Below are 17,218 nucleotides of genomic sequence, written 5' to 3' on the forward strand. Positions count from 1 at the left end.
ATAATACTATGATTTTCATTAATGTTTCCTTTTCACATGCTGCAGCAAAGGTTTCCTAACCTAAAGTTTTTTGTGTTTTTTTTTTTGGGGAGGGGGGGACGGGGGTTGGGGGGAAAATGATTTGATATGGTTGTTGGGAGCTTTGCAACTTTACTTAACAGAAAAATGGTTGGTAAGGATGTTTTCTACCTCAAATTTTAATAAAAAGAAACATTTCTGGAAAGCCACTAATAATAACCCATTAGTAAGGGTCATTTTGGTCATATGAAATGACATGATACGCAAAAATAGAGAGGGGGACCCACAGCCACATGAAATGGAGGCTGCTTCTAGTCTTCTAGTTGGATTTTGTTGGAGTATTCTCTTGAACGCCGCTGTGAATGCTTTCAAATTGAACTATTGAAGTCACAGAACATTATAAATCTATATTTATATTTGAGACGCAAAGCTTACACACTTTCTGCAAGTAAACGTTTGCTTAATATGGTATCTTAATCAATTAAGCTAGCGGATCCAAAGCTCCAACAACTATTTGTTCGTTGAAACTTTAATTAGGAACTTTCTGTTGCATTGCGCTCGCGCAATTCATTGTTTACCTACTGTATTTTTTTGTTTTCTCTCCAACACTTTGATTTGCCCCTTTTAAAGTTGTCTAAAATTAAATCACCTATAGCAAAAAAATAAAACCATCCTCTAATTTTTAAATTCATGACAACAACCTTTTTTTGTGCAACTAACAAAATTAATTCTAGTCCGGAAACAGCCTCTTTGCATATGCAAGGGTAAGGCTGCGTATAACATTCCTCCCCCATACCTTCGCATAACGAAGAGCCTCCGGATAATGGGGTACGAAGTTTTAACAAAATTAATTCTAGATGATTTCGTATTCCTTAAGAAGAAAGAGATAACTAATTGGCAATCATGCATATAGCAGACGTTGAAATAGAGAAGTCAACGAACACACAGAGCTCATAAAAAATTATCATCATATACAAGGGTGATTGAATGGGTATAGTTGTGTACATTAATTCAGCCATAACCTGACTTGCAAATCGCTTCATCACCACTACTAATCTGATTCCAATAAATAAATTTCTGTAGGTTTTAGGCAATAGCATTGATCGATAAAGTGTTTTTTTTTTTATAGATAAATTGACCGATAAAGTGTGGGAGCCAAATGTCACATAACCAAAATTATAATTTGTGGATAAAAAATATTCATGCCAATGTCACTCTTCTGGGAGGGTAAAGCTAGCTACATATTTATCAACAGTGGGTATATATCTTTCATTTTTTTTTTTTTGACAGAGGGTATATATCTTTGATTAAAATCTCGGAAGTAATATTATTAGACTAATGATATTCACACAAAAAATTCTTAATACGTCACAAACACTTACAATCACCATTTATTAATTAGTCTCTTTTCTCTCTAGCTTTCTCGTTTTTATTCTTCTTGAAAATCAACTGCTGCCATTTCATTTCTGTATGATCATATCTGTATTTGATTTTTTTTATTCGTGTATTTAAATGTGTGTGTATCAGTAGTTTTTCCCATATATATCATTAATATTTGGAGGGTCATATATTATTTTTTGTAGGCATGACAGTTGCAGCTAAGACCGAGGAAGGAATACTAAAATTTGTAGAACTATTTATTCATAAAGTTATATAATAAAATTCTATTGCATTTAGGGAAAACGGGGATATTTTCTTTTTTAAAAGTGGAAAGCGATTCTGGTTTCTAGAAAAATTAAATATCCGCGGAAGTTTTTGTGAAACCTTAATTTGCTTCCAACAAGACACGCAGACAACTAATGAGAGCCCCACAAAAAAAAGTAGGTCTGGAAATATCATTTGTTGTTTTGTTTTAAGAGTGTTGCTAGGTGCACCCAGCTTTATTGTTGGTACACTCAGCTTTATTTGAAAATGGTAAAATTGTTCCTGTTAATTTTTTCTCTTATGGATCAAGTTGATTTATAAGTTGATTTTTAAGATTTACGGATCAAGTTGATTTGTAAGTCTTAAAAATCAACTTGATTCGTAAAAGACTTATGGATCAACGTAAGTCTTAAAAATCAACTTACGGATCAACTTGATCCGTAAAAGACTTACAGATCAAGTTGATCCATAAGTTTTAAAAATTAACTTACGGATCAACTTGATCTATAAGGGGTATTTTTATCTTTTTGTGGTTAGTGCTGGGTGCACCAATAATAATGCTGATGCACCTAGCCGCACTCTTGTTTTAATCATTGAAAGACCCGGCCCGTTCCATCTACAACTGTGAAAATTCAATATCATAGTCATAATATGTATAATAATGTCCAATGGTTTTGAAGCTAGCAGAGTGCCATACTTTCAAAGTTTCCAGCTAATTGGAGTTGCGAATGGGGTAAGGTGGTTGAATGAAACAAAACGCCATAGAAAAACCATTCAATTAATTAAGTACTAGCTGGCATGCATGATGCAGCTACATTTTTCTTAGTCCAAGGTCATAAATCAATTATGTCCAAAGCTGTTTTTGGATAAAATCCCATTTGCGGCCGAAAAAAATAATAATTTCTGGTATAATTGATTTTTGTTTTATAACTTTTTTTTTCATTTTCAAAATTAATTTTAACAAAATATAATAATTTTACTTTGTGTAGAATTAATTTTGAGAAGTGGAGTTTTCATTGAATACACTGCATACGTTTAAAATATTGAATTAGTTATGTTTTTAGTTCTCCAAGATTTAACAATTTTTCGTTTTTAGTCCTAAAATAAAGTTGAATTAGTCTTAATCTCCAATAAATCATTATGTTCTGACTTTAATCTCTTTTGTTAGTTTTCTCTCTCGGAGGTTGATGGGTCATCCACAATGTGTTGATTTATTATTATTTTATTATATTTTACGGAGGCTCGTTTCCTAGCGATAAAAAAACCGTTAGAAAATGTTTCACCACCGTCTCCAAATTTCCTTCTCTCCTTTTCCAATTCATGCACACATGAACCCATTCAACAACCAAACATATCCATTTCAAAATTAAAAAAAACGAATATTAAAAGAAATAACAAAACATTGGAACCATAGTATAACCTAGGCAAGGTTGCTCTTGATTTTGCTATGTTCAAATGGTGACCTTAATGAATAAAAATGATATTTATTATAAATCTCACTTTAACTAGTGATACGATCAAAATATAATATAAATGTAAGGTGTAAACCTCACTTTAGAAATTGATTTTTTAGGATTGTGTTATACCCATATAATTTACATTATAAATTGATATCCAAATTTATCTTAACAATTATTGTTGGATCTATATATTAAGTCACAAATTATTGAATCATTATTAGATCACTTGCAAATGTTTAATCTAACAAATTTTAGGCTCAAGATGTTTAATCCTCAACATGCCAAGTGTGTGTTAGAGATCTCACAATAACTAATAATAAAAAAAAATATAATATATATAAGCAATATCAGTCCAAGAATAAAATAATTAAAACTTAAAACTTTAAGTTCACCAGTAAAAAAATATTTGCTATTGATATTTATAAAATAAAAAAAAAGCCACATACGAGGTTGAGAGAAATGTTAGATGTGTTAGCAAAAAAGATCCAACATATTTAAAGTTAAAAAATTCCATTAAAAATTTCTTAAGGGTAAATTAGATTTTAAATTTATTATAATCTTAATAAATCCTAATTTGAATTTAATTTTTAAATTATGAATTTTTGCACATCATATAAATAAAGATGATTTAACTAATAAATTATTCTTCTCAATTTTACAATTATAATTTTTTTTTTTCAATTTATTATCGTTTGACTGACATCTTTAGCTTAGCTTCGTGCATTGAACACTCAGCTCGACTTAGTGCCTTAAGCATCTCCTTCTCGGGTTTGACAATTAGAGGTTTCATGGTTCTTCCAAACTCCATCCAACATTATCTTGCTCGGAAAAGACCTCGCCTCCCTGGGTCGACATTCAAGCGACACATTTACAAAATCATGTGGTGAAGTCCAAAATACTTCCTGAACAATTCCTATAATTAATAATTAACAGACTATTCATTATTAATAATAACAGAAAAAAACTGAGATCCAGTTCATTAGGTGCTTTTAGTGTAATTCTTCGATTAGAAGTTGAGTTTCACATCGCAATCTGCTGCCAAATCTTTAATGTAAGTATTTCTTATGTTGATTACTAAAGTGAAACTTTTATTCTGATTGAGGAATAATACTAAAAGTATCTCAGAAATTCTGTCCAAAATAAAGACATCTATCATTTTTCTTTAATTTATTTGTTTGAAAACATACTACTATTGAGCATATTCTTTTAATTTGTTCCTTTTTTAAAAGGAAAACTGTATTTTGTTTTTATTTTAAAAAAGAAACTAACAAGGCAGGAGCTTTTCTGTAACTGCAAACAAATCTGAACCTGAATGCATCTTATTTGTCATAATAATAATAATTCATAACGTTGTTTTTCTAGGGTTTATTTTCTCGCAAACCAAGTTGTCGTTGGTTGTTAAGAGAGAGAGAGAGAGAGGGGAACAGTGTATGTTACGTTTTTGGTCAACTAGAGATCAAGACCAGTTCAACTAATAAATTATAAAAGCAACAAAAAATAACGGTAATAGTTATGTTGTCCCGAAACAAAAAACCTTCCTTCCTTGACTTCCCCCGAATCCTTTGCCCCAAAAGCCGCCACACATGAACCTTCCCTTCTCTTGTATTGTGCACTATCTTTCCAATATTAGAATTCTCCAAAACAATAATGTCCCCACGTACATAAACCAACGTGCCACCGTGCCACTTTCAAACCCTTTTCTTTATTATAACTACACAACCATACAACAAGAATATTGCCGCGCTGGCTCCTTTATTTCGCCTTAAATTTCTTATTAGTGTATATTTAAACTTTGCTCGATTGTTTCCTAAACTTCGCACAACACTCTTCTATTTTCCCCTCTGCTTTGTAGAAAGCAGAAGGGCGAAATATCTCGTTAATTTAGTTAATTAATTCCCTTTTCTTCTAAATAGTCCATTATATACCTCTCTCTCTCTCTCAACAACACATATCATAATGGAGGCAAAGGCTGAAAACTCTATGATCGTTAGCATTGACCAAAAAGCAATTATTACCCCTCACGAAGAACCTAATAATAACATCACTCGTTCTTCCCTCAAGAAGGGTAAGAGGCAGAAGAACTTCTTCAAGGTGGCGCTGTTCATGATGCGAGGGCGTTCTCGTAAATCCAAAATGCTCGCCGTGGATGACGAGTCCAAGAGCATATGGAGGAAGCTGGTGGGGTCCATGAGGCCATTGCACCTACAAAGCAACCAATCTCCATCGCATGATATTGATAATAATAATAATAATAATAACATTCCTCCTCATCAATCTAAAATGATGAAGATTACCTCGGCACCGTCTGAAAACGGCGACGATGGGTTTGATTCTGCATCGGAGTTCACATACTCGCCGTCTCCGGCTAGTAGTCGTTACGCCTCAGCCGTGGGGCTAAACGAAATGGTGCAGGAGGAGGAGGAAGAGGTTGCGAAGGAGAAGATTAATAATGATGATGGGGATGGGGATGAGATGATTGATGCCAAGGCTGAGGAGTTCATTGCTCAATTTTACCATCAAATGAGGTTGCAGAGTTTGGATGTCACGGATGATCATTACCAAGAGATAAGCATGAGGTCATTAGGCTTATGAGTTATCAACTATGATCAGCTTCATCGTGTGTCATGTCGTGCTTCCTTCACCTCTAATTATGCAACCCTATGCATGCATATATGGATTCAACGAAATTTAGGTAGAAATATACGGGGATTTAAAAATTACCCTTCTCAGCACATAGAAGAGGTATATATGCATTTATGATTATAAAAAAATAAAAATACATACATGCATATATAAAGTGTAGCTTTGATATTAAAAAAATTATCGTTGAGATATACTTGAGGGAAGGTTGAACGATGACGAAAATGAGTTTTCAGCTGGCTAAGAAAAACATCTGATTGCAGAAGAAACTCATGGCTATTGCATTGCTTGACCTTATTGTGATGTTAGGGAGAAGAATGAAGTTATATGTGACAACTATTTGTTTTCTTCTAGCTTTTCAATGAATTCATTTTGGAGAAATTGCCTTGAGTTTTTTTTTTTACTTCAATTGAGTTCAATATATCAATTGAGTGAAACCCAGTAGTAAAGTTGCTCCTGAACCTCATGCTAAATGTACGCTAGTCAACTCACAAACATCGTTGCATAATTCAAACCTGTAGTCACCAACTCACCATTCATTAACATCACATACACCACTCCTAGTCTAATCAATATATAATCACATTTACCTTTAAATGTTGAAATATAGTGGTAATGAAATAAGGTGTTCAATCAAATTCGAAATTTCTGGCACAAAAACTAAATGCTAGTAGTATAATTTCATGGATGCCCCTTGATACCACAATCAAGCCCAATGCATATAACCACAGAAAACAAGCCCCAAATTAAAAAAAACTTGAAAGGAGAAAAAAAAATATGACGCCGTGTTAACAATTTGGGCCAGAGGCACAGGCCCAAATGACAATGGGTCGGACTAGTATCCATGGACGATCCGAGAACACGTGTGCTTGATCCATCGGATCCCATCCCGGAGCGTGGCCTTAACCTTTCCCTCAACCGCGTAAACGTTGTACTTCGCAATCCTCTTTCTCCGCTTTGACTCCGGGTCACCGAAACTCCAAGGCTTCGCCGCCGTGGCTGCCCCGCTGTGACTCGCCCGAGTCACCTCACTCGGAATCGCCGCCATGTAGCTCTGACTACAGCCGTAGCTTTTCCCGCTCATTATCTCAACCTGACGCTGACCCGACCCGTAATCCATGGACTCTATGAGTGATGGTTAGTGACGAGGAGGAGCTTTTTCATGAAAAGAAGGCTTAATGTTTAGGGTTTGAAGAACGAGTTGAAGTCTGAAAATATGTGTTTATATATATATATGCAGTGAATCACGAAAACGTGTCTTTCGGCGAGGAATGTGCAATGTATTGGTCTCTCGCCTGGGAATCTGGGATGGAGCTTTTCCTAAATTAATTAAAATATGTGTTGGTTAATTAATATTCTTAAGATATTGATTAAAAATTTTAAAAAAATATTTAATGTGAAAATTATAAAAAGTGTAAAAATAATTATAAATAGTATAACTTTTTCATCTTTAAATAAAAGTATTTTTATTTTAAATTCTTTAACAAGTGTTATTAGCATTTGCCTTAAAGTATTAAAAAAATAAATATGGAACCTCTTTTTATTATTTTTAAAAATAGTTGGAAGAATTCAGACTTTCAGATAAACGAATCAATTTTCTAATGCTTGTGGAAAGGGGCCTTATGTTTCCTGCTTCTCATGATAATACGCTTTGTAACGATTGTTTTTTAGGACATAACTTAGGTTCAGTTTATTAGGTGTTTTATTTTAGTAATTCGAATGATAAAGATTCACGTTAAATGTTTTTAAAGAATATGTGAAATTTTAAGTGCACATGTTATATTTGTTTTAGCATTTTATATAAATCTTCTTGTATTAGAGAAATTTTTTATTTTCTCTACCTGTGGGGTATATTCTGATTATTATTGTATCTTCTTGTATCATTAGGTTCAATATAATTTATATTTTTTACAAAGAATATGTGAAATTTTAAATTTGATTAGAGAAATGCAAAGCACTTATAATTTGTATAAGGTAGGGCAAGTTTTGCGTAGACAGCCAAGATCGAGGCACTGGAAAGTGGAAAGTATGATGATGAGATGGAAATGGGGGATTTCGGATTTGGAGGAGAAAAGAAAGGGATAATTAAAAGCTAACAATGAATTGAATACTGTTTTCTTTATAAGATAAAACTTTGATCTAGTTAGAGATGGCGAGAACATGGAGCTGAGTGCAGACTCAAAGATGAAAGTGAGATATTTACAAAGATATTCACACTTTAAAGCTGGTTAAAGGACCAATAAAAGAATAATATACCAAACACATATTTGTCTGCTTATAGTGATTGTATATGAAAAACATATATTTATAAAATTCTGATACCAATTATGGCATCTGAATATAATCATAATTTAAATCCTTAAATGCCAAATATTCTAAAATAAGGTGAATGAGAAAGAAATTAAAGAGAGAATAACTAAGAAGAATTAACTTAGTTGATTAAGTATTGGACGTAAGTTTTTATAATTTTTTTAATATTTATCTTTTATTCCTATGGATAAAAAAAAGATAAAAAGTAAAATAATTTTTTAAATTATTTAGTAAGAGAGAAAATAAAAGCAAAAAATACATACGTAGATAAAATCACATAAACATTTCTAATTAAGAGATATGATACATAAATATGAGTAATTTTGTCTTTCTATATTTACACATACTTTTCATTCTTTTTCTTCTTTTTTTAAAAAAAAATTCCATTCCTCCTTTTCTTTCTAAATCGGAGGGAAGGAATTTTTGTATGGGACCAAGTTATTCATTTTCTTCTTCCTTTTTGTAGTTTTCACTTTTCAAACAATGGAAAGATTGAAAATTATCATGTTTTTTTGTCCGTTTTCATTCCACTCTTGGTTAAATTAAATAAACTATGTACTCGAGGATGAATCTAGTTGATTTAAGGAAATGCTTTTATTTTCACATATCACTCTAAAAGAGAAAAAAAAATTATATAGTCTCATTCAATTCCAACTCACTATGTATTACTTTTATGATAAGTACTTTAGTAGTCATATTAACAGTGAATTATAATTGGATAATAGTATTACACCATTAAATTCATTGTAAAATTATTATCTATATTTTTCTTCTATTTTTTAAATTTATACACAAAATCATAAGACATGGGTTTTTTGTGTTATCTATATAAATTTCTAAAAAAATAAGTAAGATCTTTTATAGCTATTTAAAAAGGACCGTACTACACTATTCTCTTAAAACACTTATTAATTATTATCAAGACTCAAATAATTATAAGTTCCACTTAAAAATTATTTATACATAGGAATTTTTTCCAAGTGATGGAAGGGTGTGAGGAAATGAGTATCGAAAAGATTTTTAAGAATATAGGTTATTCAAGATATGAAAGAGATTGTAGTAATTCTGGAAGGAACGTATCGAAAGCCAAAAACAGATTCATATGAATGAGATGAAGTAAAATTGTTAAGTGTGGATTATTCGAAGGCATGTTTGAGTATCAATTGTAAAAGCGCTTAAAGGGAAGGCCTGCATGACATTCTGACAACGGTTGAAAGCTGTTATTGAAAGGTCGATGGACCGAGACAATTGACAATATCTTATATAAACCATCTTAGGCAATTATACACCTGTCAAAAGCTTATAATTGAAATGTTAGTTTAGAAAGTTTATAAATAAAAGAATCGAATAGCTTTGGTTTAATATAATTTACATTTTTTTTCAAAAAAAGAACCGAGTAGCTTATAATTGTGTTTCACGATGTATCCATTATTTGTTGGTCGTTCCTTTTATGGTGTGTACAAGACTGTTTGGTAGATTGCTGGGCCACATTGTACGGCTCAAACCCAAAATTAGATAACAATAAAAGTGGCCCATTCTAAGTCAGAGTATAAAAGCCCAAGTGGATGTTGACAAAGAAACGATGAAGCAGTATATGACCTTTCAATAAAATTCGTCTTAATTTGATTTCAGCAGAGAGAAGTGCACTTTTAGACTTTCATTTAATAGTGTGTTTGGATAACAGCAAGAATCAATTCTCCTCCTCAAATCATGATGATGTCATGAAAAAATAGAAGCACTTATTTATTATTTTGTCTTCACCATGAAAAAATAATTGATTGTTTCACATCATGAATCTAATCAAAGCACACTAGTTTCAGACTTAAAAGTAGAAAAAAAATAGTTGAGAAGATGAAATGATTCATACATTTCATTCCATGATTTCGATTTAATTAAATAACACAAATGTGATGAAGCAATGTAATCAAAACTGCTTAATGAATTATGAATATTACAATAAACCATAGATAAGCTTAACGGAAGTGAGAATGAAGTATACTAACAAATCTGCCATATGAGAAACAAAGGCCCCTTGTTTCTCTGCCTCCAACTTCCAAAGTAATAGTAATCTTTGGTGCATTTCAGTTTCAGTCCAAAAAAGAAAATGAATTACGCTCTCGTTTCATTAAACCGGAATTTGAATAAATCTTAACTCTTGAATTCAAGAAATCCAATGAAACATTGTTAGATTGTAATTTAGAATGGCCATGTGTAAGACTATGGCAATCGTCTAAGGCTGGAGCTGACCAAGATAAGCTCTGTTTCATTGATGGTAACGACTCAATAACGATGCAATATATTACGTGATGTGGGGATCAATTAATGAGTTTCAATTTGAAGGAATTGATGATCAATTATTAAACAGTCGAATACAAGTTGGACGGATAATGTGACATTTTCTCATTACGATCACTGACTTGCAGAAGGCATACTGAATTCTGAATAGATTGGCATACTTTACGGGCAATTTTTATTGAGAAATATAAGTAACACATCCTCTTAAGCACATTCTTTATTATTTGTCAAACTTTTTGAAAATTATAAAAAAAAATTTGAGCCTTACTTCTCATTCAACTCCACTCGTGATTTTATAGTTTTTACTAAATTTGGACTAATAAAGAGAATATTATAGTGTATTGCAAGCACTCAAATTTATTTCCTGCGGAAATAATCAATGAATTCACTCTTGCTAGAGCATCTTGGCGTAGACCTTTACTGCATTAAGTCTAAATTCCATTTATTCAGCACTTGGTCGTGTTGCAAAGCAAGAGGGAACGGTATGCATGGATGTTTCTTAGACATCATAATTTAAATAAAATATTTCTGCTATGCGCAACAGAATATAAGAATTACAATGCATCATCCAATTTGCAGTTTCTGTTCGGCAATCTACATATAAAAATGGAACAAAGAGAAAACTAATAAATCATATTCCATCTACTAGAAGTAGAAGGGTACATAGTACATGCACATATAGGAGCATGTTTTCAAGCTAGTTAATTATTATCTTGTTTGTCATTGGTAGCCGCTGAGACCTTGCTGAGCCTGCTTGGTGATATCTTGGCAACATTACCTATGGCTTTTCTGTGATTAGAATCATTAGAACAGTAAACTGCTCTGTATGCCAGAGCTCTTCCGAAGTGCCATTTTTCAAGATTGTTTTCAGTGGATGATGGTTGAATAAAATTGTCTGAAATATCAGCATTGCCTTTCTCAGTAGACATTTTTTCTGTTTACTGAAATATCAGATGGCACTACCTTATATATAGTTTGGAAAGAGAAGAAACCAGAAACAGAATTATTGGGGCTGGGGCAGATTAATTAATTAATTCTTTCTTTGATGCGTTTTTTTAACTTTCGGAAACGACAAGGCCAGTGTTAAAGATGCCAAAAGAAAGACATAGGGAGCTCTTTACTACTTGTAAGACTATTTTTATATCTTGTCTTCGATTAGAAGGAACAAGATTGGATTATAGCTTTTGTTTGTTTCTTTTTATTTGGCTTCCACCCCCCTCCCCACTTCTATTGGAGTACTAAGTGATTATAGTATGATTCAAAAGAGACTAAAAATCATATTCAATTCAACAAAGCCTAAATCAGAGGTGTAAACTACAAATGTCTTATAGTGTGTTTGGAAGAGCCTTGTAAAATAAGAAATCACATTTAGAAGTTATTGTTATTAATTTCTTAATAGACTTGAAAAATTATATCAATAATGTGAAACCAAACACACTATTAAAAATTATTGTTAGTGTGTGATTTGTCAAAAGAATCACGTTAAAATGTTTTGCATTTAAAATTGAGTGATTATTTAATGAATTTTTTCTTCAAAAACTAGATTAGTCAATTGAATTGCTTTAGGAATCAAATATTTACTCTAATAATTATTTTGCTACAGGTTTGCTTAACAATTTTCTAAGAGCACATGGATAAGCCATCATATATATCTGAGCAAGTATAACTCTGTTACCAGTCCAAAGCAAATATTACATATTCTTTAACTCTCTAACACGAGATTAGAAAGAGAGACCCTTGGAGTCAAATTTTTTGGAGAGAGTTAGGAAGCTCTCATAATTTGAATAAAAAAAAAAGGATGGGAGAATAAAAATAAGGTGGACTCACAAATTTATTTCTCCAAATAGAAAAGCAAAATTAGGAAACTCTTACTTTTTTATTCCATTTCCAATTATACCCTTTCATTTTTTATTTGAGCATGCATTTTTTTTTTTAATTTTAAGGGTATACTTTTCCTTTAATAGAAAACACCGTTTTCTCTCTTCTTACTCTTCTCTCTAACTAAGAAAAATGGAAAAAGGAACTGAACATTTTTTTTATATTCTCTTCTCTGGTTTCTTATACCAAATAATATAAAGGTTTACTAATTTTCTTACCCTTTCCCCCTTTCTTTTCAACTTTTTTTTTTCTATTTTTACTCTTCATTTTTTCTATGGCCAAATTAACCTCTTGTTTGGTTGGAAAAAAAAAGAAAAAAAGCTGACCTTAAATAAAAAATAATATTGTTGTTATTTATTTTTCTGGTGAATTATTATAAATCTCCTTATATTTATCTTTGATTCCTACAAATACAAAAATAAAAAATGAGTATAAGTAATCTGATAATAAAAATGATTATTAGTAAGAAATCGTAATGATGGAATTTCGATTTTCATTCTATTGGTCTATGTCCATTCCATATTACATAATCACAAAGTCAAAATGTGAAAACTCTAGAGGAAATTCGTGAATAAATTTGGATAGCATCCATACTTTACGTTTTTAATGAAAAAGGCCACACTTTAATTCTTTTTATCTACCAATCAGTCAAACGGGTTTTAAGGGCTCTATAACTTTTTTTTATCTGATATAACTTTTTTTTTACTTATACAAGATAATTTTATATGATTATAAATAAATAAAAAACTCTAGTTCATTAAACAACCTGAGTTACCAATACACTTTTCAATATGCTTCTTGTAATACACTCTCTAATATTAATTAAAATCTATTGAAAATTAAAAATCATGAATGAGACTTATTAAACAATAAATAGAGCCTATAAATTTGTGGTTTGAGACAATTTCAACTACACTAATAGAAAAAGTGCTCAAAAAAGGTGTTAAAGAGTGTATTATTAACATTTATTTTCTTCTTTTGGCATTTAAAGAATGAGAAATGTTAAGAACACTTTCTCTAATTTATTAAAACTACAAAATCAAGAAGAAGAAAAACATTGAATAAGATGTAGGACCAAAAATTGTCATTTTTAATCAATTTCAACCAATAAAAAAAGGATATATTAAAAAAAATGTGTATCAAACATTTAATGAACTGTCTCTAAAACATATTTTTCAGATAAAGTGAATGGTAAGATTCAATGTGAAAAACAGATTGCTTGATGCAGAAAAAATGGTATCTCAACTCCCGTGCCATTTTTGGTACAACTTGAACCTTAATCTGGGTTCATTAATGAAAAATCTAAGCATAGTACACTTGAATTTATTTTCATGACGTTGTCTCCACGAACCTAAAGACTCTTGTCATAGATCTGATTTTTCTGCTGTCCCTTTTCAAGCTGTCCTTGTGCTTCCCATTCAAAACTATCTCGTTGTATTAATATTTAATTGTGATTCAATTTTAAAAATCATAAAAACGATATTGTTTCGAAGGGACAATACAGGAACAACTTGAAAAGGGACAGCAGAGAAGCCAAGTCGCCCTCCTCACCTTTACCATTAACTCCCCTAGTAATGGCAAATAGCTGTAACAATCTTGGTTTTGGGGGGAAAAAATTTAGAACAAATAGTTGAAATGCCTTTCAGACATTCCAAAGCTAAAGTGGAGAAAGACAACTTTGGCGGGCTACAGGAGAATCAACAAAATATAACCAAACAAGATATGTACTTACTGAAAGAAACATGGCTAGTTTCTAGCGGAAGATATCTAGAAGGAATATATATATATATGTACATGCCATCGTCTTTGGCATGATTGCGTTACGTATTACAATTTTATATATATCCTTTTCTTGTGGAGGAAACCAGCCAAAAGACCCCAGAATATAATCTCAACTATTACAAAGGCCAGTGTACCCCACCTTTTGGAATGAAATATGATCTGCATTAAAGCTTCACTGGCGTCAACCTGCATATTAAATTACCAAATTAACCAATCAAGTATGAGAAGGTCTATGCAGTGACATCAATGTCTCCCTCCACCAAAAAATGCTGTTGTGACAAATTTAGGAATGCTTATGTTAGTATTTAAGAATAGCAGTTTAATTCTAATTCCAAAGAGAAGTTTATAAAAATCTAGGATGGGGAATGTTAACTCCTATTGGAGAAAAATTAATCTTCGAAAGAAAAACAAGTTCGAGCTTAAATAACTTATAATGAAAGAGGAGATATTCAAAGAATCATTGGGAAACAAACATTACCAAATTATTTTCAGGAGAGTGCCAATAGAAACCCTGGATAACTGCTGGGAAAATGTCACAAGCTGCCAATGCATATACAACAAGAGCATTCATTCCCATCCATTGCAGTAAAACTGTAGGCTTTCTGAGATGTTCTATGTCAACCTGCAAGAAAATATGTTTTGATGAAGTTGTAGGTTTGGAAACCTCTGCCAGTGATTACAGTTATCTAATTCACTTGAACAATTACAAATAGCATCAAGCAATACAAGTCAAGCTAATCTATATGTTAGAAATCATGTAATTGTAGTAATCATAGTAATAATGTAAATAGGAAAGATTATATATTATGCAATTATTTTAATTAGAGTAACCGTATATTCTTGTAATTAATTGTAATTCCCCTTGCATTTATGACTCCTAATATAAATATATGCTTCAGTGTCTAATTCAGACAAAAATTCATCCATATGCTCTCTTATTTTCCTCCCTAACACTTTAGAATGACACTGGTGTAATTTGATCCCTCCCGTGTGTGTGAGAGCTGGCTATGACTTGATATTTACAAAATGATATTCAAGTTGTATCACAAACAAACAATAATAGTAAAGCATAGAGCTATAAAAATAATTATTATTAATCACAATTAGTGGCAACATTGTAACAGATATAATCTTATATGTTCTATTTGGACTTTCAAACTTGAGGCCAAGTTTAAGTAGTGTAGATTTGGAGTTTGGAATTGCCAATAGAAATTGCGGCCTGGACTCTATCAGCTATTAAGAACAGGATGTCACTACTATTATCTTTCTCTTTATTTTTATTTTTTTGCTGTATTGTGTGGGTTAACAAATGGGCTCAACAATGGGTGGGTGACTGCCTTATAGGCACATACTCCCCACCCCCCACCCCCCACCCCCACCCCAAATATGAGTGCTGTATGGGGTGGTCCTAAACTATGGCTCTCCAAACACATTATATTTGTCCATTGGGACTAGGTGATTAACCACATTTTGCTCATCACCGGAATATTCATCTGTCTATTATCTCTTTTTTTTACCTAGGATATAGATTATTTCCACTTAAACACAAGGATGAACTTACAATGTAATAGATAGCAGTCACGACTAAGCCTGATGCCCCTGCAGTGATACACATGTAGCTTAATGTGTACAGTGCTTTTGATAAAGGCATTCCTGAAAAACTATACAGTTGTTAGAGAATAGAACCTATTGATCTTAAGAAATTTGAAATTAGATAGTACCTAAAATCTCCAGAATGTATCCTACGAGCAATAGAGAGAAGGAAAACACCGACCAAAGAATACCCTCTGCTTGTGGCCCTGAATAGACAAGAAAGGAGTTGAATCATAAAAAATATGCATATCCTAGGGACAAATTTTAAATCTTCCACCTAAGGCACTAGGATTGGATTCTTGTACATCATAAAGGAATCATAATCCAGACCTGCAAATGTACAATTATGTGCCCATATTGCAATCCCATGAAACAAGTAATCGCAGCCATCAGTGAACTGGAAGATTTCAGAAAATGAATTAGCAAACATTGCATCAATAGAATTTTAAAAATGCCAATCTAATCTCAAAGATAAAAAGTACACATACATGAGAGAACAGTGAAAATACATCAACATAACATAGACCAAGCACTTTGCAAAACTCAATAAAATGAAATATCTAGATTATTGATGACTCAATAAGATGTAACCATAGTTTTCGATGCCACTATAATAACTAATAAAAGAAAGGATAAAAGGAGGGAGCAGGGAATGCTTTTCGACCTTAAAATACCATCTGGGTCAAATGGTGCAAGGCACCATCCAGGTGGATCTGGAGGCAAGGGTCCATAGTCAGGAGAATTGACACTACACTCCTGAAAATGAAAAAAAAGGTCAAGAATAAGATCATCTAATAGATTTAAAAAAATGAAATTTGAGGTGGCAATAGATTCAATACAGGAGTTATCCGAGAGTGCAAATAACCTTTTTTCTTATGTACACAGGACGCTGGTACATATGATCTTCACCAAGAATTAATCTATCAATAAATCCCACAACATTACAAGGAGGTTCAAGACTGCCCCGAACTTCACAATGAACCTGGCAAACAAATATGGTATGTTGAGTTTATTCCACATGATAAACAAAATACCAAACAACAAAACGTTTGTTCCCAACTAAGTAGGGAGAGTCAAAAGCAGGTGAGAATTTTGCTAGACACTTTCTGCCTGACATATATGAGAATTTAGCCTGACATATTTTAGCTGGTTGAGAAGGCAATGAAATGGAAGAAAAGCAGGTGAGCATACCTTGAAGTAACAACCCCAAAAGGAAAAGCTTAAGTGTCCTCAATATGACCATATATATATATATATATATATATATATATATATATATATATATATATATATATATATATATATATATATATATATATATATATTATAAAACAGTGTCTAGAGTCCAAAACATCACTCCTTAAGTGATCTACACAATTGCAGCACAGGGCAGTATCCTTAAAAATAAAATAAAATAAAATAAAAAAGGCAGGAACAACTTTGGACGATTTCATACCTTGAATACCAGACCGATCGAAACGCCAACCACAGAGAAAAAACGGCATTATAAAATCGGCTAGTGTCACCCCAAACCATGGAGAATGATTCAAGGACGGGAATGCCCTTCCCACGTTGTCAACTAATATCATCAACTGCAT

The 17,218-nt window shown here is 32.1% G+C and overlaps 1 protein-coding gene and 1 pseudogene across 1 annotated transcript; one reads left to right on the plus strand and one right to left on the minus strand.

Annotated features, from left to right (window-relative positions):
• Positions 1 to 4,946: 4,946 nt before the first annotated feature.
• Positions 4,947 to 6,274, plus strand: LOC100800206 (uncharacterized). Its single transcript, XM_003519705.5, has one exon. It carries the CDS (start codon positions 5,079 to 5,081, stop codon positions 5,712 to 5,714), a length of 636 nt encoding a protein of 211 aa, XP_003519753.1. The 5' UTR covers positions 4,947 to 5,078; the 3' UTR covers positions 5,715 to 6,274.
• A 7,190-nt stretch (positions 6,275 to 13,464) lies between these two features.
• Positions 13,465 to 17,112, minus strand: LOC100800740 (heparan-alpha-glucosaminide N-acetyltransferase-like; annotated as a pseudogene).
• Positions 17,113 to 17,218: the final 106 nt, after the last annotated feature.

The sequence above is a fragment of the Glycine max genome, chromosome 2, assembly GCF_000004515.6.
Source record: "Glycine max cultivar Williams 82 chromosome 2, Glycine_max_v4.0, whole genome shotgun sequence".
NCBI classification, from domain to species: domain Eukaryota; kingdom Viridiplantae; phylum Streptophyta; class Magnoliopsida; order Fabales; family Fabaceae; genus Glycine; species Glycine max.

Coding starts and splice junctions, on each gene's coding strand:
- LOC100800206 (XM_003519705.5), top strand. CDS start 5,079: ATGGAGGCAAAGGCTGAAAACTCTATGATCGTTAGCATTGACCAAAAA.